Source organism: Chiloscyllium punctatum, chromosome 7 (genome assembly GCF_047496795.1).
Source record: "Chiloscyllium punctatum isolate Juve2018m chromosome 7, sChiPun1.3, whole genome shotgun sequence".
Classification (NCBI taxonomy): Eukaryota; Metazoa; Chordata; class Chondrichthyes; order Orectolobiformes; family Hemiscylliidae; genus Chiloscyllium; species Chiloscyllium punctatum.
This window is the reverse complement of record NC_092745.1, coordinates 73,379,507-73,406,623: the sequence shown is the minus strand read 5'-3', so window position 1 is coordinate 73,406,623 and position 27,117 is coordinate 73,379,507. Positions and strand designations below refer to the sequence as shown.

The window sequence follows — 27,117 nt, the reverse complement described above, 5'->3', positions numbered from 1 at the left end:
ATTTCAGTGCTGTTGCTTTCATATGTTCATGATTATTGCAGCTTTTTATGTCAGCATTTGTCCTTTTAGAAAATCATTTCAATTTATGAAGAGCTTGGGCACAGATGATGGGAAGTTGAATATCAGTTGTCTGTATTTACAATTGTTTTGCCGGTACCTAAAGTTACATGACGTCATAATATTTAAATTTTATTTAGTGCCTCATGATGTATTTTGAAACCTCTCAAAGTCACACAGTCAGTTGCTTGAGTTCTGCTCACTTAGAGAAACAAACAAGGCATCTACACAAGAAAGGCCCAACAAACAGCATTGATACATATGTCCGGTTGACATACTTATTGTGTAAGAAAAGATGGATCAGTAGTAATAGTAAAATGTTCTGCAGAAGAACCCCCATCCCAGAGTTAAATTTAGTAAATTACTGAATATTCACCTCCTTACATCTCAACAGTTTGATCCTCATCAGTTTCCTTCACAGAAAAAATTGTGGGCTGGTTAATTATAAACAGTATAAGTTAAGATGAATAAATCAAATAATGACCTTTCACCTCTTGACCTCAGTTTACATGTGGCTCTTGATATTGAGATGAGAATTTCCTTTGTGTGCCAGCTGCAGTTTTCTTACAGTAAATGCCTTTGAGACAGTCTTACTGGGCCCACAGCACAATGCCACTTTTAACTTAACGATAAATGACACTGATTAGGCGACCACCAAGATATTGATTATAAGACATCAGTGAAGTAAAAGAAATCCATCCTGCTTCATTAAGAGGTGCTTTATGAGTTAAGTTTTTGAGGGTAGACCGGAACAAACATTATAGATTGTCGGGCACAGTACACACAGTCTTTGTGAGATGACAGCAAACTAATGGAAACAAGGAGCAGTGTAAACTCATTCCACTTGTTGCAGGGACATCACTCATCCATGTTTGTACTCCATTGAGAGGGATGTTGAAGTCAATCTTCATTTTTCCTTGAATAAAAAAATGAAATACTAACCACATAAATGCTCACAACCATTGACTTAATTTACCAGATATAATTCATTTGTAAATTTGTTGTGTATAATTATATATTTCTTGAGCAAAGAAGAAGTTTCTCTGTGCTTAGCACAGATCCTTCCTTTCTCACAGATTGGATTGTATATATCTAGGATTACAGAATATATCTGAAATAATGGGGCAGGTCTTCTAATCAGCGGTGATGCTGCACTTTCAGCTGACACGTGCAGCCATCCCTGGAAAAGACATAGGCCATCAGCCAACTGAGTCATCACTGTCATTGAGTGAGATCTTGGCTGGTCTGATAATCCTCAAGACCATTTTGTTATCTTTTCCTGTTAATCCTTGATTCCCTTACTGAATAAAAATCTGTCTATCTCAGCCTTGAACATAGTTATCCACACAGCCCTGACAGTCCTCCGTGGTATAGAATTCCATGGATTCATGACACGCTGAGAGGAGCAATTCCTTGTCATCTGCCTTATTGTGACATTATGTCGTCTAGCCCGAGACTGTACAGCGGGAAACATCTTTCCACATCTACCATGTCACATCCCCTAAAAATCTTTTGTGCTTCAATAAGGTCACCTTTGATTCTTCTGAACTCTAATGAGTACAAGCTCAAGCTACTCAATTTCTTTTCATAAGGCAGTCCCTCCATACTTGGGATTAACCTAGTGAACCTTCTCTGATTGCCTTTAATGCTAGTAAGTCTTTCCTTACATAAGGGGAGCAAAATTATCAAAAGTATTTCAACTGTGGTCTAATTTTCACAAAATGTCCCTTTTTCATCCTTCATTTCCTTTGAAATAAAGGCTAGCAATCCAATTGTACTCCTTATTACCTGCTGAACTTACATTCTAGCTGTGATTCATTTAGGACTATCCCAAATCTCTGCTGAGCTGTAGCTTTCTGCAGTCTTTCTCTATTTAAATAAATTCAACTCCTCTGTTCTTCCTGCTAAATTCAGAACCATACATTTTCCCATATTATTTTTGATCTATCAAGTTTTTACCCATTTGCGTAACCTGTTTATATCCCTCAGCAGACTCTTTGTGTCATGTTCAGTTCTTGCCTTCCTGCCTATTTTTGCATCACCTGCAAACTTGGCTATGGTACATTTATTTTCCTCGATTATGCCATTAATATATATTATAAATAATTGTGCCTCAATGTCAATCCCTATGGTACTCCACTGGTTACAGATTGCCATCCTTAAAATTTCCATCAAATGCCAACTCTCTGACTTCCATTAGTTAGTCAGTCCTCTATCCATGCTAATATATCACATCCAACTCTTATCTTAAGTAGCCTAAACCTTGGTACCTTATCAAATGCCTGCTAAAGTCCAAATGTATTATATCCACTGCTTTCCCTATATCTATCCTGCCTATTATCTCTCCAAAGGATTCCCCTTTGTGAATCTAATCTTGCTTTGCTTCATCATACAGGTAATGTTTTGATAGCGCGATGGTTGTGTTCTTGTGCAACCCTGCATTATAGAAAAATCATGCTTTAGAACCAGCACTTAAAATGTTGTCAGTGTAATCACGTTACAGTCAACATATATTTTAAAAGGTCATGCTTTAGAAACAGTGTCTCCAATTGATCAATCGTATTACAGCGAATTCACTTTAGAGAAACGTGCATTAAAGCAGAACAACCTGTATGTATTTCTTGATGCTATGTTATTTCATCCTTAGGTTAAATGGCTTATAGTTCCCTGTTTTTGTTTAATTCTCTTTTTGATTAAGTGTTGCATTAACAATTTTCAATCCTCTGGGATTTTTCCAGAATCTAAGGTTCTTCGAAGATCACTACAGTGTATGAATTGTTGTTATAGTTACTTCTTTTACTTCATCATTGTATCAGACCCTTTATTGGTTGTTACTCTCACAAGTTTCCCTGGCACCTTTTCTCTATTACTAGTTATTGTATTTATTTCCTCACCTCCATTTGTCCCTTAATTGTTTGTATTTTTGGAAGGCAATAGTGTATTTTGTGGCATTTAGAGTTGTATTTTGTCCTTTTTATGAAGAAAGGTTGAGACAGAGGTGCCATGCAGATTGCTCAAAGCCAATAAAGTAAACAGCTTGTGAGGCCTTGGCATTTTTAAAAAATTTGGAAATTGAAGCAGCCTGAACATGTAGGGTCTAGCTCCCACAGAACTAGATTTTTTAGCTTTAGCTTTCAGCAGTTGCTGGGATCTTGAGGCTGGATGTGGAAGTTTTTATTCCTCTCTCTGTTGCAGCTAAAAGCTGGAATTGCATGTGAGACGATCTATTTTACTGAATTTGCCATTGCCAAGAGTATGTTTATGCGATGCTATCATATTGGAACTGTTAATTAGTAGTAGTTCATGTATATATTATTTTGTTAAGCATTCCAATAGAATTACAGTTAAGCCAAATCTTTTATTTTTATTTCGTCTGTATTTTAACTGTAGTGTAACAATGAGGTGTGCTTTGCTTAAAGTTGAGTAGTTTGATCAATCAAATTGCATCTGGAAGGTAACACCTTACAATTGTCTTTAAAATAAGAAGTTGGAGTCTGGGCTGTCTTCTTAATATATTTTGAGGGGGGTTTGGTCTGGTCCATAACACTTGTAATGTGAAGACTAATGATAACAAGTTGTTCAACTTCTCTGCCATTTATTCCATACCCTCCCAGTTTTTTCAACATCAGCTGCCATATTTAGCCAATTTTTGAAAGGTCTCAAGTGTTCCAGTGCGGTTAGTGAATGAATAGATAATGAGTTGGGAGTGAGTCACGGATGGATAGGTAGATAGGCTGTGTGGTGGATGTCTGGCTTAGTGGAGGTAGGGTGGGTTAGGGTATGTCATCTGATTGGGGGTGGGGCCCCTCATGATTTTATAAACCTCTATAAGGTTACCCCCCTGCCTCCGATTCTCCAGGGAAAACAGCCCCAGCCTATTCAATCTCTCCCTGTAGCTCAAACCCTCCAACCCTGGCAACTCATTGTAAATCTTTTCTGAACCCTTTCAAGTTTCACAACATCCTTCTGCTAGGAAGGAGACCAGAATTGCATGCAATATTCCAACGGTGGCCTAACCAATGTCCTGTACAGCTGCAACATGACCTCCGAACTCCTGCACTCAATACTCTGACCAATAAAGGAGAGCATACTAAACTCCTTCTTCACTGTCCTGTCTACCTGCGACTCCACTTTCAAGGAGCTATGAACCTGCACTCCAAGGTCTCTTTGTTTAGCAACATCCCCTCGGACCTTTGTTTTGCAAAATGTGCTTGAAGTAGCAGTGAAGTTGCAGATAATGCCCAAGCAGATTTCTTGTTCCATGTGTCTTCTTAACTTTCTTTTATTGCAGTGTTTTGTTCTCTCTTTGATCATTAAAGTGGAATGAGTTGCAAGATTAATACTAGAAGGGTTTGCTGGCATTCACAGAGCAAGTGAATTGCCCCTGTTTGTTGGATTTATATACACCATGCAGTTTTTGTCTTCCAGAGCAAAAATGCAGGGTTTCATTGAGCACTTGCGTTTTCACAGTATATTTGAAATTAGGACCTCATTGTGGAATTGTGGGCCTGATTCTGTTCTCTGCAGTTTAGTATTCTGAGAGTGGCCCTTGAACAACTTTTACTGTGATCTTAAACAAAACATTTGAGCATAGATCTAAATAAATGTCTCTCTGATTACAGGATGATTTGAAACGCCGTTCTGTATCAATAGATGACACACCTAGAGGTAGTTGGGCATGTAGTATTTTTGATCTGAAAAATTCACTTCCTGATGCTGTCCTTCCAAATCTACTTGATCGCTCTCCAATTGAAGAAATAGATCAGCAGAATGAAGAACAGAGGAAGGCAAATCGACACAAAGAGCTATTTGCACTTTATCCTGCACCGGATGAGGTTGGAAAATTACTCGTGTTTGACAGTGCTGTGTGCTATCTAGTTTTAATTTTCTTCTTGTCATTTTCATATAACGTTGTTTAGCAATAGTAGTGCAAAATAATATTGTTTAACTGGTCACCTCACTAAGAATCTGTGGGATTGCAGATGTAGGAAGACTGATATAGAAAGGGGAACTTTCTGAGAATTGATGATGTTTTCCTCTGTACCTTTCCTGTGCTATGCCTGTCCTGGGAGGGCTTGTAGCTGACAGCCCATTCCTTACATTGGGAAGTGTTCCGATATCCAGTATTATCATTCCATTCGATGATAAGCAAAACGATGATTCACAAACTAAGCAATTGTTATATTTTGTGGATGTTACAACATAACTTGTACTGTGAATAAACTAACAATAACCGACTGAGTCATACACCGTGGTATGAGCAGTTTTAATTCCACTTTCAAAATGTTTAAGCCTTTTTGGTATAAATTAACTTTTTGGGAATAGTACAGTGATAAGTTCCTCTTTTTATTTAATATAATTTTAACTTCTGCTCCTCAGACTACCATGGGCACACCCCAACCAAACTGAGCTTGTGGTTAGTTGCAGTTAGACGTCAAACAGGTGCTTTGGTTGCTGCTTCCCAAATGCTGGCTTGAGACCAGCCATGTGTGGAAATTGATTTGAGAGTGACTCTGCCTCATTTCCTTCAGCACTATCAATACTTACCCTACTGGTCCTTTGCTTTGTTATTTTTCAATTCCTCATTCTCCTATAAGCAATAGAACAGGAGTTATGCACTTATTGAGTGACGTGTATTTTTCTGGGAGTTCCTTTTAAATAATGTTTATGGTCGCCACTGGCAAAATGCAGTTTTCTCCCTGCTCTTTGAAGAAGTCACATTTGGAGGATGGGGCATACAAAATAAAATGGGTGATGAGCTCGCTGCCTTCCCTTGTCTCCTGACCCATCCCACATATTCCAGAGTGGCAATTATGGTATTGGGCAGCCAACTTACCTTTAGGTCTGTTGAAGTCATTACCTTGACAATTGACTGCCAGTTAGTGGTCTTCTAGTGTATCCACTGCATGTTTTTGATCTGCAGGGTCATGGCACCTTTCACTGCAGGCAGGAAAAGGCTGAATACTTTGTGGCCTGTGCCTACTTCCAAGATAGTACAATCCCTTGGCCTCTTTCTAAACCACCACACTTCCTGTCACTGGGGGAGGGGTAAGTCCAATGCTGATGCAACTCAGAACATAAGAAATAGGAAAAAAAGTAGGCCATTCAGCCTGCAAGCCTTTCCTGCCTTCTGCTTTCATAGTTGATCTGCCAAGGACCTCAACTGCTCACTTGTAGCAATTTCACACAGCCTTCAACTCCTTCATATTTTAATAATCTACTTCTTCAAATACTTTCAGTGTTCTAGTCCCTATAACTCTCTGGGGTAGAGAATTCCAGACATTCATTGCCCTTTCGGAGAAGAAATTCCTTCACCTCTCAGTTTTAAATGAATGTCTCCTTATTCTGTAACCATGTCTCCTAGTTTGAGATGTCTCCCACTTGTAGAAGCATCAGCTCAGCCTCTACCCTGCCAGATACTCAAAGAATCTTGCATGTTTCTATAAAAGCACCTCTCATGCTCCAAACTTACTGATAAGGCTAACCTGGTCAGCTGTTCTTGACAAGTCAACCCTTTCCTCCCAGGAATCAGTCTATTGAACTTCTTTTGAACAGCCTCCATTGCCAGTTTGGCCTTTCTAAAATACAAGAACTAAAACTGTCACAGTACTCTTGGTATACCCCCACTGTATGGTTGCAACAAGACTTCCTTATTATTTAGTTCCAACCTCCCAATGAAAGTAAAGAATCCATTTACCTTAATTACTTGCTGCACTCATAAGCTCACTGTTTTGTGTCTCATGCATAAGAACACCCAGATCCCTCAGTGCTTCACTTAAATGGAACCACTCTCCACTTAAGTAATAGTCAGCCTTTTGATTCTTACCAAAGTGTGTGATTTCTCAATTTCCTGCATGAAACACCATCCTCCAAATTTCTGCCACTAATTCAACTTATCTGTAACCTCTTGCAAATTCCTACGCCCTTGTTACAAGATGCCTTCCCACCTATTTTTGTATTGTCAACAATTTTTGATGCATTACAATTGCCCCCCTCCTCCAAGTCATTCATGCGGATAGTAAATAATTGAGGCCCTTGGACTGGGGAATTGATCACAGGGAACATATTTTGCATCAGTCTTCATGTGGAGAACACTATAAATATCCCAAGATGTCAGATAAGCAAGATACAAATGAGAGGGGTAGTCTTGTATCTCAAGAGACAAAATACTTGACAAATTAATGGAATTAAAGTCAGTTAAGTTGCCAGAACCTGACCACTTGCTTCCAAAGGTTCTAAAGGAACTGGCTGCAGAGATAGTAGAGGCATTGGTAAAAATATTCCAGAACTCATTGGATTTGAGGAGGGTCCCAGTAGATTGGAAAACTGATAATGTGATACTCAATGAAATAGAATCACATTTGACAAGAGTTCTTTGAGGATATAATAATCAGACTGGATAAAGGGGAATTGGTAAATATAGTGTATTTGGATTTTCAGAAGAGGTAACAAAGAAGATTGATGAGGGCAGAGCAGTAGATGTGATCTATGTGAACTTAAGTAAGGTGTTCGACAATGTTCCCCATGGGAGACTGATTAGCAAGGTTAGATCTCATGGAATACAAGGAGAACTAGCCATTTGGATACAGACTGGCACAAAGGTAGAAGACAGAGGGTGGTGGTAGAGGGTTGTTTTTCAGACTTAAGGCCTGTGACTAGTGGAGTGCCACAAGGATCGGTGCTGGGCCCTCTACTTTTTGTCATTTACATAAATAATTTGGATGCGAACGTAAGAGGTACAGTTAGTAAGTTTGCAGATGACACCAAAATTGGAGGTGTAGTGGACAGCGAAGAGGTTTACCTCAGATTACAGCAGGATCTGGACCAGATGGGCCAATGGGCTGAGAAGTGGCAGATGGAGTTTAATTCAAATGAATGCGAGGTGCTGCAGTTTGGGAAAGCAAATCTTAGCAGGACTTTTACACTTAATGGTAAGGTCCTAGGGAGTGTTGCTGAACAAAGAGACCTTGGAGTGCAGGTTCATAGCTCCTTGAAAGTGGAGTCGCAGGTAGATAGGATAGTGAAGAAGGCTTTTGGTGGACCGAAGGGTCTGTTTCCATGCTATCCATCTCTATGACTCTAAGACACACAATAAGATGCCCCAGAAAAGGATATTGCACAAGATAACAGTCCATGATATTGTGAATAATGTATGAATGTGAATTGAGGAATGCTTAACACAAAAGACAAAGAATCAGGATTAATGGGCTTTATCCTTCTGGCATACCATTCAGTACATCTTTCCAACCAGAAGAAGACACACTAATCCTGATTCTTTGTCTTCTGTGTTAAGCATTCCTCAATCCACACTCATATATTATTCCCAATACCATGGACTCTTATCTTGTGCAATATCCTTTTCTGTGGCATCTTACTGTGTGCCTTCTGGAAATCCAAATACACTATATTTACCAATTCCCCTTTATTCAGTCTGATTATTATATCCTCAAAGAACTTTTGTCAAATGTGATTTCTCCTTCACAAAACCATTTTGGTTCTATTTCATTGAGTTACGTTCTTCTAAATATTCTGCTATTTCTTCCTTAATAACAGACTCTAGCATTTTCCTAATGACAGACATTAGATTTACTGGTCAAGAGTTTCCTGCTTTCTGTTCCCTCCTTGCACAGGAGCATCACATTATCAGTTTTCCAATCTACTGGGACCCTCCTCAAATCCAATGAGTTCTGGAATATTTTTACCAATGCCTCTACTATCTCTGCAGCCAGTTCCTTTAGAACCTTTGGAAGCAAGTGGTCAGGTCCTGGCAACTTAACTGCCTTTAATTCCATTAATTTGTCAAATATTTTGTCTCTTGAGATACAAGACTACGTCTCTCACGAGTATCTTGCTTACCTGACATCTTGGGATATTTATAGTGTTCTCCACATGAAGACTGATGCAAAATATGTTCCCTGTGATCAATTCCTCAATACATCTCCATGGGTACCACACTCCCTGTAGCAACTCGCTTTCATATTATATAATCATAGAAGTTCTTGCTGTTTGTTTTCATATTTCTTGCCAATTTACTTTTACAATCAATTGTCTTGCTGTTTAGTGATCTGCTTCTGATTCCTAAAAAAATCCTAAACCTCTGGCCTACAATTAGTTTTACCATTTTGTATTCCTTAATTTTTGCTTTCATACTCTCCTTGAACCCTTTTTTGACTATGGATCGTTCATCCTTCTCATCAAGCTCTTTTTGAGCAAATACATTTTTGCGGAGTATTCTGAAAATTCTGCTTAAATGTCTACCATTGCTTACCGACTGACTTTCCCCTTAGCCTATTTTCCTCACCCACTTTAGAGAAGTCATTCTTCATAAGGCCACCCACTGCATGCTAACGCTGTTGGGTGGTCAGATTTATTGTCAGTGAAGGGCTGAGCAACTTTTAGCTTGAAGGTCTGGTAATCTATCGCTCTGTAAAATCCAACCCAAAGTTCACAGATACCCACAGCTCTCTCTCCAAGTCAGAAACATTTAGACAGTTGCTCTAATAGCACCTTATGTGACTTGGTCAAATAAAGAATGTGTCCAGCAACCTTTTGAGTCCAAACTGGCTATCTGTCAAGAAGTAAAGTCAATTCATTTCCTCTGCTGTATCCCCATGACTTTTACATTTATTTTTCTCAAGTACCCATGCAGCTTCTCTTTTTAAATCAATTATCACCTCTGCTTCTATAACCTTCATAGACTGTGAGCTCCAGTTTTGGGTGAAATTATGTTCGAATGGTGTCCCATCTGAACTGTCCTTGGATATTTTTCCATGTTAATGTATTTGTAGTTGTTCTGCAAACCTCACAAATCTGTCCTTATGCACTTTGCAGTGGGTAGCTATCAATACCTGATTTCTGTAGCTATTTCAGAAATGGCAAGGCTAATTGTTGCAACTTCATCTGCTATCCCAGCTGGAAATAAGCAAAGTCAGGGCAAAGAACTGAAGCTAGAACTATCTGTCCCGACATAGCTCAATTCCACACAATGGAAGGTCTCTAAAATTGTCAAATGAAAACTGTGACTGTGTGACATACTTGTCAGATACTTCATGATCTATTTTTTCAGGTGGCTTTATTGGTTGTTGGCCTTATATTAAAGATGATCTAACTTTTGTGTTTCAAAATGATTACAGGATGATACAATAGAAAGGCACAGTATTCCTGAAGTTCCTAGAGAGCACTTCGGTCAAAGGCTGCTTGTAAAATGTTTATCGCTGAAGTATGTGTACTTTATTTCATGAAGAGATGTGAATTATTAAATTATACATCATTTATAAAACAATACCTTGTGATCTAAAAACAAAATAATTCTTCTCTTTTATAGATTTGAAATTGAAATTGAGCCAATTTTTGCAAGTCTGGCTTTATATGATGTTAGAGAGAAAAAAAAGGTTGGTATTATAGATGTTTTTTGCCAATCTCATTCCTATGTTTTCCCCCTGTCTTGAAGATAGTGTGAAGCCTATTTAAGTGATTCCACTAATAATGACAATATCTTCTACAGTACTGCAAAGGTACTGAAATTACTTTTATAATTATGTGTTTAACAAAGAATGTATGACTAATATAAAAAATATATGATTTTATATAAGTATATATATGACTAATATATATTGCAGAATCTAGAGAAAATTAAATAAAAACAAAAAGTACTGGAGTCATTGGACTCAAAACATTAGCTCTGATGGCACCATAATTGTGGAATTTCTCCAGCACTTTTATTTATGTGATTAACAGGTAGTAGTAAGTCTACACATACATTTACATTTTTCACTGGATAGGAATTGAGAGTGGAGAGTGTAATAATTTTGGTCCACCAATCCCAGGGGCATTGAGAATCCAGCTACTACTTGGCTGAGATGAATTGTTTAAAAGCACAATTGTGGGATCTTCCAGTTCTGGCTCAATCATACATGAACAGAACAGAATAAAAGTAAATCTTAAATGAGATATTTTGAATAACATAACTTCGAGCTGAGCTCTCATTTAAACCACTTATCATATGGTTCTGTCTTGGTAAAATTTGTTTTTGTCACCGAGCAAATTGAACTGTGTATTGTAACTGTGATTTGCAGTCACCAGTCTAATGGTAATCAAACTTATTGTAAAATGCTGGCTGAAAATATTACACCATTTTAATATTATGCAGCTGATTTTTGCAACTAATGTCTGGATTTGAACTATTTTTGAATTGTTGCTGCTGATATAAAAAAGCAGTTTCCAAAGACAAATTCACATTACCTATGGGTAGAAACATAAATTGTACAGCATAAGGCAAATATGCATTAGAGTTACAAGATATTTCTGTGCTTATAATGCTGGTTTGATATAAGTGATTGTGTAGTGTTTGTGTGTTGCATTTCTAATCTTTTGATAAACAGAAAAATACCACATTAATGGACCATAGAGTTTGGGTTAAAGTGATACAAAGGATTTATTATCAGAAAAACATTTACACAGAAGAATAAATCAATTAGCTGCTAAAAGCAATGCAAATAATTGACCTACGCAGATAATGTCACAATTTTCAAAAAACGATGTGTTGTACTGCTCAAGGTTAAAACGTACTTAAGATTGTAGGGATCGTGAGAACTGGTTATGGGATTGTAGGTGAGTGAAGTTGAAATGATGGAAACAGTTACCAAGGCAAAGTGATTGTGCCTTTTATCTGAATTAGGTTGGCAGGACACAGGAAGTTGGCTTCGGCTCCACCAGAAACTTGGAACCTTATTATTTCTTTTCCAGTCCTGTCAGATCTGCTATATTATCCATGTACTTTTTGAGGGATGAAAATTCTTCATCTCCTCCTCTATCCATTTTTCTTTCTCTTTACTCCAAAAGTTGTATTGATATTAGGTGCGATGGGTCCATATCTGAGAACTATCCATTGTTTAGCATTATTTGGGAAGCAGATTCAGATGGCCAAATAGTACCCATTCTAGGAATTCAAAATGATTATACTGTTGCAATAGCATTTTTTTCTATGATGTCTGTGAGCAAGTTGGGAGCTTCACAATATATCTAAACTGTAGCACCTGATCTGGGGAATGACACAGGCACTTTTTAAAAAAATTATACAAGTTCACAACTGAATATTTTCATTATGTTTAAGTAGCATGTTTTATTTACCAGTAACAATCTTTTAGAAGAGCTAGTTTATTGCTCTTGCCTTGCTTGTAATGTGAGGTTCTCTATGAACTGAAGTTTCATTTGTACATCTTTAGAGAGCAGTGTAGAACTGTTCTGCATCTGTCCTTTGATTTCGCAGATAACTGTACTTGCAAAATTCAGAAATAAAAAGCCATAATTTTCTAACTGGTAATGTTTTTAAAAAAACAGATTTCAGAAAATTTTTTCTTTGATTTGAATTCTGAGCAAATCAAAGGCATGCTGCGGCCTCACATTCCTCCTGCAGCCATTTCAACACTGGCTCGATCAGCAATCTTCTCAATAACATACCCATGCCAAGATGTTTTTTTAGTTATAAAGGTAAGAATAAATATTATTTTGCATTATTTGTTCTTCCTCCTTCAAGCTACTGACTGACGATGATGTGAGGTACCAGATACCGTAGGTGGTACAGTGGTTAGCACTGCTGCCTCACAGTGCCAGAGACCCGGGTTCAATTCCCACCTCAGGCAACTGACTGTGTGGAGTTTGCACATTCTCCTCGTGTCTACGTGGGTTTCCTCCGGGTGCTCCGGTTTCCTCCCACAGTCCAAAAAAAAAGTGCAGGTTAGGTGAATTGGCCATGTAAATTGCCCGTAGTGTTAGGTCAAGGGGTAAATGTAGGGGAATGGGTCTGGGTGGGTTGCGCTTTGGCGGGTCGGTGTGGACTTGTTGGGCTGAAGAGCCTGTTTCTACACTGTAAGTAATCTAATCTAATACCTATCTTGTCCTTGAGTCTATGTGTCAGAGTCAAAATGATCAATACTTTTTGTTATGTAGTAGGAAGAGAGGTGATTGATTTTATACCCTGTGCTTTCTTGCTAAAGGCAGTAAAAAGTAATGAGAGTGGAGAACAAATTTCCTTTTGCCTTCATAAAAATATCCAACACTGACTGATTTTTTTCAACTCCACGCTCAGGCTCACATCGTCGTTGTCCAAGGGTGTTCACTACACTACTCTTTGGTCCCAAGTTGAACTTGTTTGCTTCTATATCGTTATGTTCTATAATCATAAGCCTTCCTGCCTTCTAATTTATAATATTGCCAGCCTCTGTTCTTAAAGTCCAACAGCGGCTGAAGCCAACATCCTTGTCTTTTGTCATGTCACTTGATTACTCTTTTGCTTGCTGGTCTCGCCTCCTATATTTTTCACTTTGCACGGACCTCATTTCCAAAGCTCTGCTATTGTTTTTCTAACCTGCGCCATATCCAAATTCTTTGTTGTTTACACTTTTTATAGTACAAGTCCACAAAGGCCACAAATTTATATTTCCTAGGTTTGTATCTCAATCCTTCTAGGGTAGTGCTCCATCTAGATGGAATAATCTCTTGTTTAAACAATCTTCTGTTCATTGTTTCCTTGCATTCACCCTATTGTGCACTCCTGTCAATCATCTATGTTCTTCTGTGAAATGATTTTCATAAAGCCCTGAAGCTTTCTCTCCTTTCTCGTCATCCTAGTTCAAACTCAGCTCGAGTAAACTTTTGGTCACCACTCCTAATATCATTTTAGCTTGACACCCATTTGTTTCATGCCTCTTTGAATTAAATGGCACATTTAAATTGCTGCAAGGTTGATGATGATATTCAATGCCAAGATAGCTTCACTATAGAATCAGTGATCAGTAGATTTTTGTAATATAGATGATGAAACTTTTGCATTCGGTGGTGCATTGGAAGAATATGTTCCTGCTGCTACAATAATGTTTATTTCTTGTGCTTTTTTTTTCAGCTGGAGAAAGTCCTACAACAAGGAGATATTGGTGAATGTGCAGAACCATACATGATATTCAAAGAATCTGATACAACCAAAGTAGGAACTTTTCTGAAATATTTTGGAAATATTAGGAATTAATGTTCAACAAATGGTGGTTTCAAAATGAGGTTAACTTTGATTGTAAATTGTAATTGAGACACAGTAACTTTGTTCCAAATTTAACAAGTGTGTGTGTTTTATTTTGGAAAAGACATTAGATCGTGTTGATGACTGATTTGCGAGATTGAGTTGCAATTTTGAAGAAGAGGAGGACAGTAGTTTCACTTTTGTTTCGTTGTGTTTTGTAGACTATTTGCTTTTAATTTTCTATTTTTACTACAGAACAAAGAAAAGTTGGAGAAGCTAAGAAGCCAAGCGGAGCAGTTTTGTCTCAGACTGGGAAAGTACCGCATGCCTTTTGCTTGGACTGCCATACATCTAATGAACATTGTTAACAGTGCGGGAAGCCTAGAGCGAGATAGTACAGACTCTGAGATTGGAGCAGGAGGTAGAACCCTTTTCCAGAATAGTATATTTGTTATAAATTCTAATAACAGTGTATACATCTGTATTTAGATATTTATTATTTGGTGGCCTTACCTTCTATGTTAAATTGAGGGATTTCTGAGATGGTGAGTGCAGTCGTTTCAGGGACACAGGGTCAGTACCAATCACTCCCAGTATTAGCATAATATAGTTTTGTTGCAAAGGTTTGCTCTGTGTTAAGCCCCAACTTTAAAAATGTTCTTGAAACGTACCAGAGTCTGTTTATCAATTTCTCATGTTACTCATGTTGGAGTCCCCAAGACAGATTTAACGCAATTTGGGATAAAGTCATTCAGAAACTGGACTGAGACTTAACAAAATGAATTTCAGATGGTACACAGTTCCATTAGTTTGGATTAGATTTGAACCCAGCTCCCAAAAATGTGAGTTTATAACCTGCATCAGCCCAGGTTGCTTTTTTTAAAATGACTTATCTCCATTTATTTAAATGATTAAATTTTTAAAAATCCCTCATTTGATTACTCAGATGAGGGATTCTCTCCCGTTGAAAAGTTGGGTATTGTTGGCCCTGAATGCATTGGATTTAGAAGAAGAATATGAGAGGATCTTATGGAAGGATTTAAGATCCTAAAAGAACTTTTACAGGATAAATGCTGAAAGGATGTTTCCTTGTAAGAGAGAGAATAGACAGAGATGTCACAGTTTAAGATAAGGGTCTCCCGTTTAAGACAGGAGATTTTTTCTCCCCCTCTGAGAGTAACGGAAGAAAAATCACTGAGTATTTTTAAGCTGTGGAGCAGCCAGTGTTGGACTGGGGTGTACAAAGTTAAAAATTGCAAAACACCAAGTTATAGTCCAACAGGTTTATTTGGAAGCACTAGCTTTTAGGAGCTCTGCTCCTTCATCAGGTGGTTATGAAGCAGGACCATAAGACACACAATTTATAGCAAAGGATTACAGTGTCATGCAAGTAAAATGATGTATTTAACAAACCTCGGTTTTACTTGCATAACACTGTAATCTTTTGCTATAGACTCTGTGTCTTCACAACCACCTGAAGAAGGAGCAGCGCTCCGAAAGCTAGTGCTTCTACATAAACCTGTTGGACTATAACCTGGTATTGTGTGATTTTTAACTGAGTATTTCTAAGGCAGAGGTGGGTAGATTCTTGACTAACAAGGAAGTTAAAAGGTATCAAGGTTAGGTGGAAATGTGGAATAGTGGTCACAATCAGATCTGCCATGATTTTATTAAATGGCAGAGCAGGCTTGGGGGAGTGAATGACCTTCTCCTGTTTCTAATTTGCATCTTTACTTTATTGTGAAACAGAAGGACAGTGGCCTAACACTATGTCAGCAGTTCAATAAGGCTACAAATCAGGTTTTGATGTATCAAAATGCTGCTTTTACATGACAAGTACCAATTGGGCACTGAGTATTGTGAAATAGCAACTTCAGAGGTGCATAGCACTTTAGCTATTACTAAATCACATGAGCTCAATTTCTAAATGGTACTCTGGGCAGACTGCTTCTGGAGTCCTGAACACAATTATGGTTCTGAAAAGTAAGGTTATAGGTGGTGCAAAGAAGAAAATGAAAGATAATTTCTAGAGCTGGCAGGATTAGATATGAGAAATACCTGAGAATCTAGGTTTTTGGGCCACAAACCGATCACTGAAGTGAAGTTCCAGGCCTACTGAAGATTTAGAAGGGAATAGAGGAAGTAAACTGGGTATGGTATTTTCAGATAATCTGCTAGAGCAACAAACTTAGAGAGTGCAGGCCAAACTTTGTGGCTGGAAAGTTTAAGCAGATATTGTGAAGTGTTCCCTTCAGGTAAGCCATTAAACTAGGGTCCTGTCTTATTCTGTTGCCGTACTTGAATGTGATTCCTCAGATAGGATTGGAAAAACATACAAGGTATTCTCACAGTTATCCCAGCCAACTTTCCTCCTTCCCAAAGAAAGAAATGAAACATTGTTCTTTATACGATCTTGCTATATGCATTTGGTTGCCTTGCTTTGTCCAGTTTAAGTTACTTCTGAAAGATGTAATAATGGATTATATAAATCTAAGTCACAGAATCCTAGAATTGTTCCATCAGGAATGGTGGCTTTTATGTGTTGTTTCAACATAAATATGATATTGAATTGATGAAGTAATGAAAGTATAACTTGGTTTGCAAAATGCAGTTTAAAATATTACCAATATAAAAACAAGGTTATATAAAACAAAAATGTTTTAGATAACAATGTTTGGTTCTATGTATTGATAAGTTGTTCTGTAGTTTTTTGCTACTTTGACCCTTGAGCGAAAGGTATTTGGTTTTGTGATATAGAATTACCTAATGCTTGATTGTTAAAACACGGGAACAGATCATTCTGTCTACCAAGGCAAATATTTACTTTACATGAGCCTCTAATCTAATTGGCTTCTTGTACTTTCCTCACGTCCTCACTATATTTCTTTAATTATGTCATTTCCTTTGAAAAGAATCAAAGGACTGCTTCAAGAAAGATTTGTGACATAATTTCCACATACAAACCTAACTTGCTATATATTTCCCCATTAACGGGACAACATAATGTGTGGTCTTGTCAGACCTCTCTAAATCAGTGGAAACTGTCTCTCTTTATTTACCTTAGCATTGTCCATTCTAATCTTGGACCTTGAGCCATTACCCTTTTGGTTTGAGTCCTTGATAATGTTATGAAGTTTTTTGAGTAGTTAAGTACTGTAACTAAACATAGAACTTTTTAAGTTGCCTTTAAAAGTTTAATACTAATGAAAATTAATTTCAGCATCATACCAACATTTAACAGTTCACTACTTTTCAGTGTAACTTTGTGGAGCATTGGCAGAAACCTGAGGGAAATTGTGAAACAATTTCTGACGGTAACAGCCGGTGATCAGAAGAAATTCTGCTGAAAGTTGAGATGGTGTTGTATATGTAAAGCGAAACACATTGAAACTTACACACACACGAAAGTCACTGGCAATTAGTATTCGCTTTACTCATTAAGAATGGTTGCTTGAGTGGATTATTTCATGAAAGCTTCTATCCTAGCACTGTGATGGGAAAATTAACTGTTGCAAGCTCACTTAGCATTGTTTAGATGTGTGAAAGTAAGGCATTTCCTACGCTATGACTGTTCCTTTAACTGGTGTGACACTATTTTCTGATAGAGCGGAAGGGTTCCTGGTCAGAAAGAAGGAATTCGGGTCTTGTTGGAAGGCGGTCTCTTGAGCGCACGACCAGTGGAGATGAATCGTGTAACCTTTCGAGCTTCAGACCGGCCACACTGACTGTCACAAATTTCTTCAAACAGGTAATCTGAAATAATTTGAAACTACTTTGTATCATATATAATGAGAACTAAAACAGACTGTTACATCAGTGTGGAATATATCTATAAATAGAACTTGAATCCCTTTCATTCTCCTTTTTTGTCCCTTTACCCACTTTCCTCCACCTCATGGCAATATCTAGGAAGGAGATCGGCTGAGTGATGAAGACTTGTATAAATTCCTTGCTGATATGAGAAGACCTTCATCGGTTCTGCGGAGACTACGCCCAATCACAGGCAAGTTATTCTTTGAATAGTGTCAGCCCGATGAGGCTGGAGGGGCCTCATTCCTGATGAAGGGCTTATGCCTGAAACGTTGATTCTCCAGCTCTGTGGATGCTACCTGACTTGCTGTGCTTTTCCAGCACCACACTTTCAACTCTGATCTCCAGCATCTGCAGTCCTCACTTTCTCCTAACTTTTTGAAATCTGTCTTAGAGTTAATCAATTCCAAAATGTTCTGCCTTTAATTCAGATTTACAGCTTTTAGCTTTAATCTCCCTGGCATATTGGACAGACTGGACAAAAAGGATAAACTTGACAGAGAGGGGGTGCCTTCGAGCTGCAGCAACCTAATCCCTGGGATTGCGGGAGTTCTTCACTAGGAGACTGGGCCAGTATTCTTCAAAGTTTTGAAGAACGAATGGTGATGTGATTGATATTTACAAAATTCATATAGGATATGATGGGTGGATGTAACTGAGGTGCTTCCTGGACTTTTCTGGGACATAATCTTAAAATAAGGTCATTTAAGACTCAAATGAGGAGGAATTTCTTGACACAGAGTGTAGTACATCTTTGGCATTGTCTACCCCAGAGGACTCAGACATTGAGTTTATTCAAGAAAAAAAACTATTAATAGACTCCTGTATATTAATAACATCACGGACATGGTGCTAGTGCGGGCAAGTGGCATTGATGTAGATAATCAGTCATGATGGAATTGATTGGGGAAGCAGGCTGGGATGGGCTGAATGACCTTCTTCTGTTTCTATGACAGCTTTTAAAACAAAGCTGAAGCTTCAAAAGCAAATAAATGAAAATGTTATCTCAGTTAATTTTTTTGTGGAATGGCATCTTTTAATTTTGTCAGTATTTCATTTTTTGTTGTTATCTGTATATAGCTCAGCTGAAAATAGATATCTCGCCGGCTCCAGAAAATCCCCATTATTGCCTGACTCCTGAATTACTGCAAGTGAAACCGTATCCAGATACGAGAGTCAGACCAACGAAGGATATCCTGGAATTCCCATCAAGGGATGTTTACGTGCCATATACTACCTACAGGTGCGAATGATGGTCATATTTTTAAATCAGTGCAATGCAGAAGTAATTCTAATGTTTAAAAATAAACGATGAGGAAAAAATTTGCACTATTTGCAATTGCATTCTGGCATTTATTGAATATGAGTTATGTAAAAAATGTTTAGTCGTGTGCTACTGAGAAGTTCAGTGAAAAATTTGATGTAACATTGTGCTTCAGGACAGTGGATTCTTCTTTGTGTGAGTTACAGTTAATCCTGTTGAACAGCAGAGGGCAGCAGTCTGTACTCCTTGTAACAGGTATGAAGCTCGTATAAAATTGCAAATACAACAAAGTCAATTGTTGGACTGAAATTGGTATCTGAATGAACCTTGTCAACTATAACTGGAATTTACGTTGTCAGCTTTTAACCCCACCTTGTGTAAATATGCCTGTCAGCGCAGTACAGCATGCAATGTGGTAACGATGCAGTTTTGAGTAAAGCTGATAAGGTGAACTTGGATACTGCTTTTAGACTAAGATTTTAAGACTTTTTCAAACTATTATGAAACTTTGTCTGGAATGTCATTAACTAGTAAAATGATGATTCTCAGCAAGGTGATTAATCGTGCTGATTACTGTTAAATGATTGTAACCAATAGGGATCTGATTCCCTTCCTAATCTGTCAATCCATTAGGATTGCTGGATGACTACGAGGGATCTAGAGATGTGATTGATATTTTAAACTTATTTCCTCTTTTTATTCTTTTCTGCTACTTTATACAGTTCAAAGTTTGGGAGAAGATTTGTAGCTCGGGTGCTCGTTGTTGTGGTTCTGTTCGCCGAGCTGGGAATTTGTGTTGCAGACGTTTCATCCCCTGTCTAGGTGACATCCTCAGTGATTGGGAGCCTCCTGTGAAGCGCTTCTGTGATCTTTCCTCCGGCATTTTAGTGGTTTGAATCTGTCGCTTCCGGTTGTCAGTTCCAGCTATCCGTTGCAGTGGCCGGTATATTGGATCCAGGTCGATGTGCTTATTGATTGAATCTGTGGATGAGTGCCATGCCTCTAGGACTTCCCTGGCTGTTCTCTGTTTGGCTTGTCCTATAATAGTAGTGTTGTCCCAGTTGAATTCATGTTGCTTGTCATATGCGTGCTACTGGAACAACACTACTATTATAGGACAAGCCAAACAGAGAACAGCCAGGGATATTCCTAGAGGCATGGCACTCATCCACAGATTCAATCAATAAGCACATCGATCTGGACCCAATATACCGGCCACTGCAACAGACAGCTGGAACTGGATTAGTGGTGTTGGAAGAGCACAGCAGTTCAGGCAGCATCCAAGTAGCTTCAAAATCGACGTTTCGGGCAAAAGCCCTTCATCAGGAATTGACAACCGGAAGCGACAGATTCAAACCACTACAAATGCCAGAGGAAAGATCACAGAAGCGCTTCACAGGAGGCTCCCAAGCACTGAGGATGCCACCTAGACAGGGGACGAAACATCTGCAACACAAATTCCCAGCTCGGTGAACACAACCACAACTTTTCCTCCCACAGTCCAAAGATGTGCAGGTCAGGTGAATTGGCCATGCTAAATTGCCTGTAGTGTTAGGTAAGGGGTAAATGTAGGGGTATGGGTGGGTTGCATTTCGGCGGGGGGGTGTGGACTTGTTGGGCTGAAGGGCCTGTTTCCACACTAAGTAATCTAATCTAATCTAATCTAATCTAACTTTATACAGTGTTCATTTTTCTCTTTCTGGGGAATGCTATAACATTTTAGTTGTTTTTGTGGGAAGAAATTGGAAGTGGCCAACTCTAAATAGTAGGATAAGAAGGTTAGAATCAGTGGGATTAGGTGTATGATGCTGCAAGAGAATGGTTCCGATGAGAAATCATGGGTGAACTGTTCAATTTCTTCTCTTTTTCATTGGGTTTGGAATACTGCACACCTTTATCCTTATTTTTGAATTCATTATTTTTCTTTCCTCTAAATGTTGTTTACCCCAATTAAAGTTTAAATTGTAGTGTTGTTTGTGATATATTGTCTTTTAAGGATTAATCTTTCAATAAATTTTTTATACAGAAAGGAGGAACTTATTGATTTTTAATGTCTCTTTGTAAAAATATCTCATGAAAGGCCTTGATCTGATCAAGAAAATCATGTTTTTACTAAGTAATGGAAAATCTTAATATAGTTTACCACAGTTATATAACAAGATGAGTAAAATATGAAATAAAATGAAAATGTCACAGAGTTATTGATAGAGTGAACAGTTTCCAGTTTAATTTTTCAAACATGGCGTGTAACTATTTTGAATCAATATAAGGGAAGAAGGAAAGTTGTTCTGAATTGAATTTATTGTCACGTAAACCAAGACACAGTGAAAAGCTTTGTCTTGCGAGCAATACAGGCAGGTCACAGAGTTAAGTAGCATAAATAAGTAAATAATAGGTAAACAGCGACAAAACACAGGTACAAGTAAATGTTAAGAGTTTGTGAGTCCATTCAGTGGTCTAACAACAGTAGGGTAGAAACTGTTTTGAAACCCGTTGGTGCATGTGTTCAGGCTTCTGTACCTTCTCCCCGATGGTAGAGGTTTAGAAAAACGTTGCTAGGGTGGGATGGAGCTTTGAGAATGCTGGCGGCCTTTTCTTGTCAGCGGGCCTGGCAGATGAATTCTATAGATGGGAGGTTTGCCTTTGTGATTGTCCAGGCCGAGTTCACCACTCTCTGTAACTGTCTCCGATCTTGAAGGGTACAGTTCCCATACCAGGTAGTGATATGTCCAAACAGAATGCTCTCAATGGCGCACCTGTAAAAGTTGGCAAGGGTGTTTGCTGTCGTGCCAAATTTCCTCAGCTGCCTGAGGAAGAAGAGACATTGTTGGGTCTTTGTAACCAGTGCATTCACAAGAAGAGTCCGAGAAAGCTTGTTGTTGATGACCACTTCCAGGAGCTTGACATTCTCCACTCGTACACCTCTGTGAATTTAATGTGTAAGGGGATGAGTAACATCCCGCCGAAAGTCAATAATGAGCTCCTTGATTTTGCTGGCATTAAGAGCTAGGTTGTTCTCAGTGCACCATTTTTCCAGGTCTTCCACTTCCAGTCTGTAGTCTGTTTCATCGCCATCTGAGATTTGATCGACTATGGCGGTGTCATCAGCGAACTTGTAAATGGCATTAGTCTGGTATTTGGCAATGCAGTCATAGGTATACAGTGAGTACAGTAGGTCACCAGACTTGAAATGCTAACTCTGATTTCTCTTCACAGATGCTGCCAGACCTGCTGAGCTTTTCTAGCAATTTCTGTTTTTATTTCTGATTTCCAGCATCCGCAGTTCTTTTGGATTTTATTTAAAAAAGCTTTTAGGCTCACTTCCAATGAGATAGGTGTCACATGGACACTGGTGATGCAGTGCGATACACCACCACAATCTCTTATCGACATCCTTGAGCTATAATTGACCATTTAACAGATTGAAAATGACTTTAATGAAATGATGCTCATGTGCAGTCTAATGTCCTTCAAATAAATGTGGAAGCCCAGTCCTGATGCACTGTTAATTTTCCTGCCTTCAACCTCTGCTTCCTGCAATTTAAAATTCAGCTCATAATCCGTAATTCCCATAGAGAAATAATTCTTTAATTTTGTACAATAAATAGAATGAGCAGTTGGATGGTTTATTGTTTTTCTCCATGTTGATTCTCTTCTCCTGAAAGCAGTAACTGATGCATTTCCACAATCTCTGGCTCTATCAGGCACTTTGGCCAAGTGACCATTTGTTATTTGTGAACCTAAATAGTAATGATTGGTAGGCAGTTCAACTGAAACAATATCATAACTTGCACACCCACAAACACATTGCAGTTCCAGTAATGACAATTCCAACTTGTTTCCAAGCTGGCATCAACAAACTCTGTTGAACTTAGAGATTTCAACCTTTGGCCTCCCTGGACATTTTTGAAAATTTCATCATTCAGGGGTTTAAGGGTATCGGCATCTGGACCAACATTTATTGCCCATCCGTAATGCCCTTGAGAAGGTGCAGTGAGCTGTCTTTTTGAATTGCTGTAGCTCTATTTGCTGTAGCTATACCTACAATGTTTTTTGGGAGGGAGTTCCAGGATTTTGACCCAGCGACATTGTAGAAACATTGGTATATTTCCAATGATGGTATGTGTTGCTTGGAGAGGAATTTGCAACTATTGATGTTCCTTTCTGGTTGCTGCCACTGTTCTTTGAGATGGAAGTGATTGTGGGTTAGGAAGGTGCTCTCTCAGGAGCCTTGGTGAATTGCAGTGCATCTTGTGGATGATGCACATTGCTGCTGTTGTCTGTTAGTGTTTGAGATATTGAATGCTTATGGATGTGAAGCCATCAAGCAGGCTACTTGGGACAGCACAGTTGCACAGTGGTTAGCGTTGCTTCCTTGCAGCATTAGGGACCCAGTTTCGATTCTGGCCTTGGGTGACTGTCTGTGTAGGTTTCCGCTGAGTGCTCTAGTTTCCTCCCTCAGTCCAAAGATGTGCAGGTTAAATGGATTGGTCATGTTAAATTGCCCCATAGTGTCCAAAGATATGTAGGCTAGCTGAATTGGCAGGGTGGGGGGGGGGGGGCGGCGGGGGCGGCGGTGGTGTTGTTGCACAGAGGGATGGTCTGAGTGGGCTGCTCTTCGGAGGGTTAGTGTAGACATGATGGATCAAATGGTCTCTATCTGCACTGTAGGGATTCTGTGCTTTGTTCTGGATTCTGTCCAGCTTCTTGACCTCCTGATGATAGATGGAAGATCATTGATGAAGTAGCTGAAGACATCTGGACTTATATGATTAAATGCAAAAGCAGGTGGCACATTTGTTTCCAACACTAGGGCAGTATTTCTGAGTGATACCTTTTAACCAGTCTGTAACATTTAGATTGTTTAAGGAGAATGATTTTCACTGAATGAGAAACTGTTTCACTCGAACGGTACAGCAACACTGACATTGTCCACAGGAAGTCTTTTAGATGGAAAGTATCTATGTGGGTGACCAATTCTAATGCACCTTTGGTCTGTCTACCAGATATAATTGTGGTACTAATACTTTACCTAATCCTATCTATTCTCTTCTGACATTATAAATTATTTACAGATCCTTCAATGATGCATCTAATTAAATCTAAAGTTAATAATTTCATGTGTACCCAAAGGTCCTGCCTTATTTTGACTGTGAATCCTACTTATTCTTCTTTTTGATATTGCATCTAATCTTTGGAAGTGTGTCCCAGATATCCCTTGAACTGTGTATACAATCTGTTGCAGTTGACTTCCCTGCTGCCACAATGCGGTTATCCTAGTAAAAAGACCCATCTGACTTCCCAAGCATCCTGATTTTTATTTGATATTTGAATCCATTGTCATAGTGAACAATAGATGCCTAGTGAGTTTTAACATTATAGTTACCTGAGTAACTTGCAGCACCGTTATCATAATTTCTCATGTCACTGCCACTATCCTGGGTGGAAAATTTCATTCCTGCCTGTCCGGTCATTTCAATGTAAAGATTTCCCAAGAGAATGTCAGAGAGTTGTATGCTGCAATCTGTCTTTCTCTTTCCTTGGCTGAATGTATACTTTATGAAATGCCTGTCAGTTTTCTTGTTTTCTGAATCAGTATGCAGTAATCACCCTGATGTGTAATATGGTGCACATTTTCTAGCCCTAACAACACTAAAGACAATAAAATGTTTTGAAGGTTTGCATTTAAAAATCAGAACTGTAGCAACACCTCTGTACTCCTTTTCTTTGAGCTTTGGGTATTCATACACTAGGGCTGAGGTTTCCAAACCAGAATGATGGGGGGCATACTGATGTTACTGGGACTCCAGGAAGACAGCTTGGCCAATTTTCTACCCCTCTGCTTGGGGTTCATTTCTGTAGGCAACTCCTGTCATCCAGATTGATATGCTTCACTAGAGCAGGCTTGGGAATGCCAGCAGACTATTTGATAGTATGATATTATGTACTATCCAATTTAATCTTCATCTCACCTTCACACATGCTAACTTATACACCAGTACAGCTCCTGAGCAACTGCTGACTCTCTGATACCTCATCCAAGCACTTGCTCATCATACATGATTCTACATAGTTACAGTTGTAAGGTATTCAAGGAAGACATCTGCAACCCAAAGACTGTATTACAGTGTCACTTAAATTGAAAAATTAATGTATAGAATAAATAATCATGTTAAAAACACGCAATAATATATCAATTATGCAGTAACAAAAATAAACAAATAAATTCAGCAAGTAACAGGGAGATAGTTGATAAGATATTAAGAAAAACATAATGTTGAACTAAATTAACATTAAAATTACAAACTAGTGTACCATTCCTACACTAAAGGCCCTGAAATACATTTTCATTTCATAAGACCAGATGACATATGAGCAGAAGTAGACTCACTGTTACCCCAGTGAATGTGATCATGTCTGATCTGATGCTTCTCAACTCCACTTTCCTTTTCCCCATATCCTTTAATTCCCACACTGATTAAAAATCTACATCTCTCAGTCTTGAACACACTTAATGATCCAGCTTCAATAACCCTCTGTGGTAAAGGATTCCAGTGATTCACACCCCTCTGAAGAAGAAATTCATCCTCATATCTATCATAAATATGTGACCCCTTCTTCTGAGATTATGCCCTCTGGTTGTAGACTCTCCCATAAGCAGAAATAACCATTTCGCATCTACACTGCCAATTCTCCTAAGAAATTCATATTTTTCAATAAGATCCCCTCTCATTCTCCTTTACTCCAATAAATATAGGCCCAATCTATTCAAACTGTCCTCATAATATAGTTCCTTCAGACCTGGTATCATTCTTTTTCTAGGTTGCTTCCATATGAGTACATCTTTCCTTAGATAAGGGACCCAAAACTGTTCACAGTATTCCAGCTGTGGTCTGACTAGTGCCTTCTGTAGTTTTAGCAAAACCTTGCCTTTATACTCCGTTCTCATTGAAATAAAGGTCACCATTGTATTTAGCTTACCTTTTATCTGATGTATTTCATGCTAGCTTTTTATGATTTACGCTTGAGGATCCCCAAATCCCTCTGTAGATTTCTGCAGTTTTAAAAAAAAGTAATTATATTCAACTCGTCAATTCTGCTGTTAAAGTGCATGATTTCACATTTCCCCACATTGTATTCCATCTGTTAAGTTTTTGCACTTTCACTTATCTGTCTATATCCCTCAACAGATTTCATATAAACCCCACTGCTTACTTTCCCACCTATTTTTATGTCATCCGCAAACTCGACTATAGTACGTTCACGTTCCTTATTCAAGTCGTTAATACATATGGTAAATAATTGTCGCCTCATCATTGATCTGTGTGGCACGCCACCAGTTACAGATTACCCAGCCTGAAAATGGTCACCTTATCCCAACTCTCTTGTCCTCTAATAGTTAGCCAATCCTCTATCTACGACTTTCTGTTTTTCCATTCTGCTTGTTAGCTCCTCAAAGATTATAATAAAGTTGTCGGCATAATTCCCCTTCCTGAAGCCATACTGACTCAGCTTGATTATATTATGCCAAGAGTTTCCCTAATTCCTTTTTTTCCAGAGATATATATTGTACTTATTTCCTGTCCTCAATTTGCCCCTTGGATATTTAGTAATTTTGGAATGTGATTACTGTCTTCTGCTTTGAACACTGGTACAAATTATTTCTTCAAATCCTCTGTCATTTCCTGATTCCCAATTCTTGTTTCTCCAGCCTCATTCTCTAAGGGATATATGTTCACTTTGGCTTCTCTTTTCCTTTTGATATATTTAAAGAAGCTCTTGCTGTCTATTTTCATATTAATTGTAAGCTTATCCTATATTTTCTCTATTATTAATTTCTTGGTCATGTCTTGTTAGTTTTTCAACCTTGCCTGAACCTCTGCATTCTGCTAATCTTTGCCATATTGTATTTTTTTCTTTCAATCTAATGGTTTCCTTAATTTCCCTGGTTAACCATGTTAGGCTTATCCCCTAC

At 38.4% G+C, this 27,117-nt stretch overlaps 1 protein-coding gene across 13 annotated transcripts in view; it reads left to right on the top strand.

Annotated features, from left to right (window-relative positions):
• The window catches only part of dock7 (dedicator of cytokinesis 7), a 166,750-nt gene that overhangs the window by 23,103 nt on the left and 116,530 nt on the right, over positions 1–27,117 (top strand). For 12 of the 13 annotated variants that reach the window (XM_072574022.1, XM_072574020.1, XM_072574016.1 and 9 more), the window contains exons 6-14: positions 4,680–4,892; positions 10,191–10,276; positions 10,382–10,448; positions 12,397–12,546; positions 13,958–14,038; positions 14,324–14,489; positions 17,674–17,816; positions 17,978–18,071; positions 18,959–19,121. In XM_072574022.1, the coding sequence (XP_072430123.1) occupies positions 4,680–4,892; positions 10,191–10,276; positions 10,382–10,448; positions 12,397–12,546; positions 13,958–14,038; positions 14,324–14,489; positions 17,674–17,816; positions 17,978–18,071; positions 18,959–19,121 (1,163 nt within the window). Of the gene's footprint in view, positions 1–4,679; positions 4,893–10,190; positions 10,277–10,381; positions 10,449–12,394; positions 12,547–13,957; positions 14,039–14,323; positions 14,490–17,673; positions 17,817–17,977; positions 18,072–18,958; positions 19,122–27,117 lie in introns of those variants that run through there. The other variant, XM_072574029.1, reaches the window with a different exon arrangement.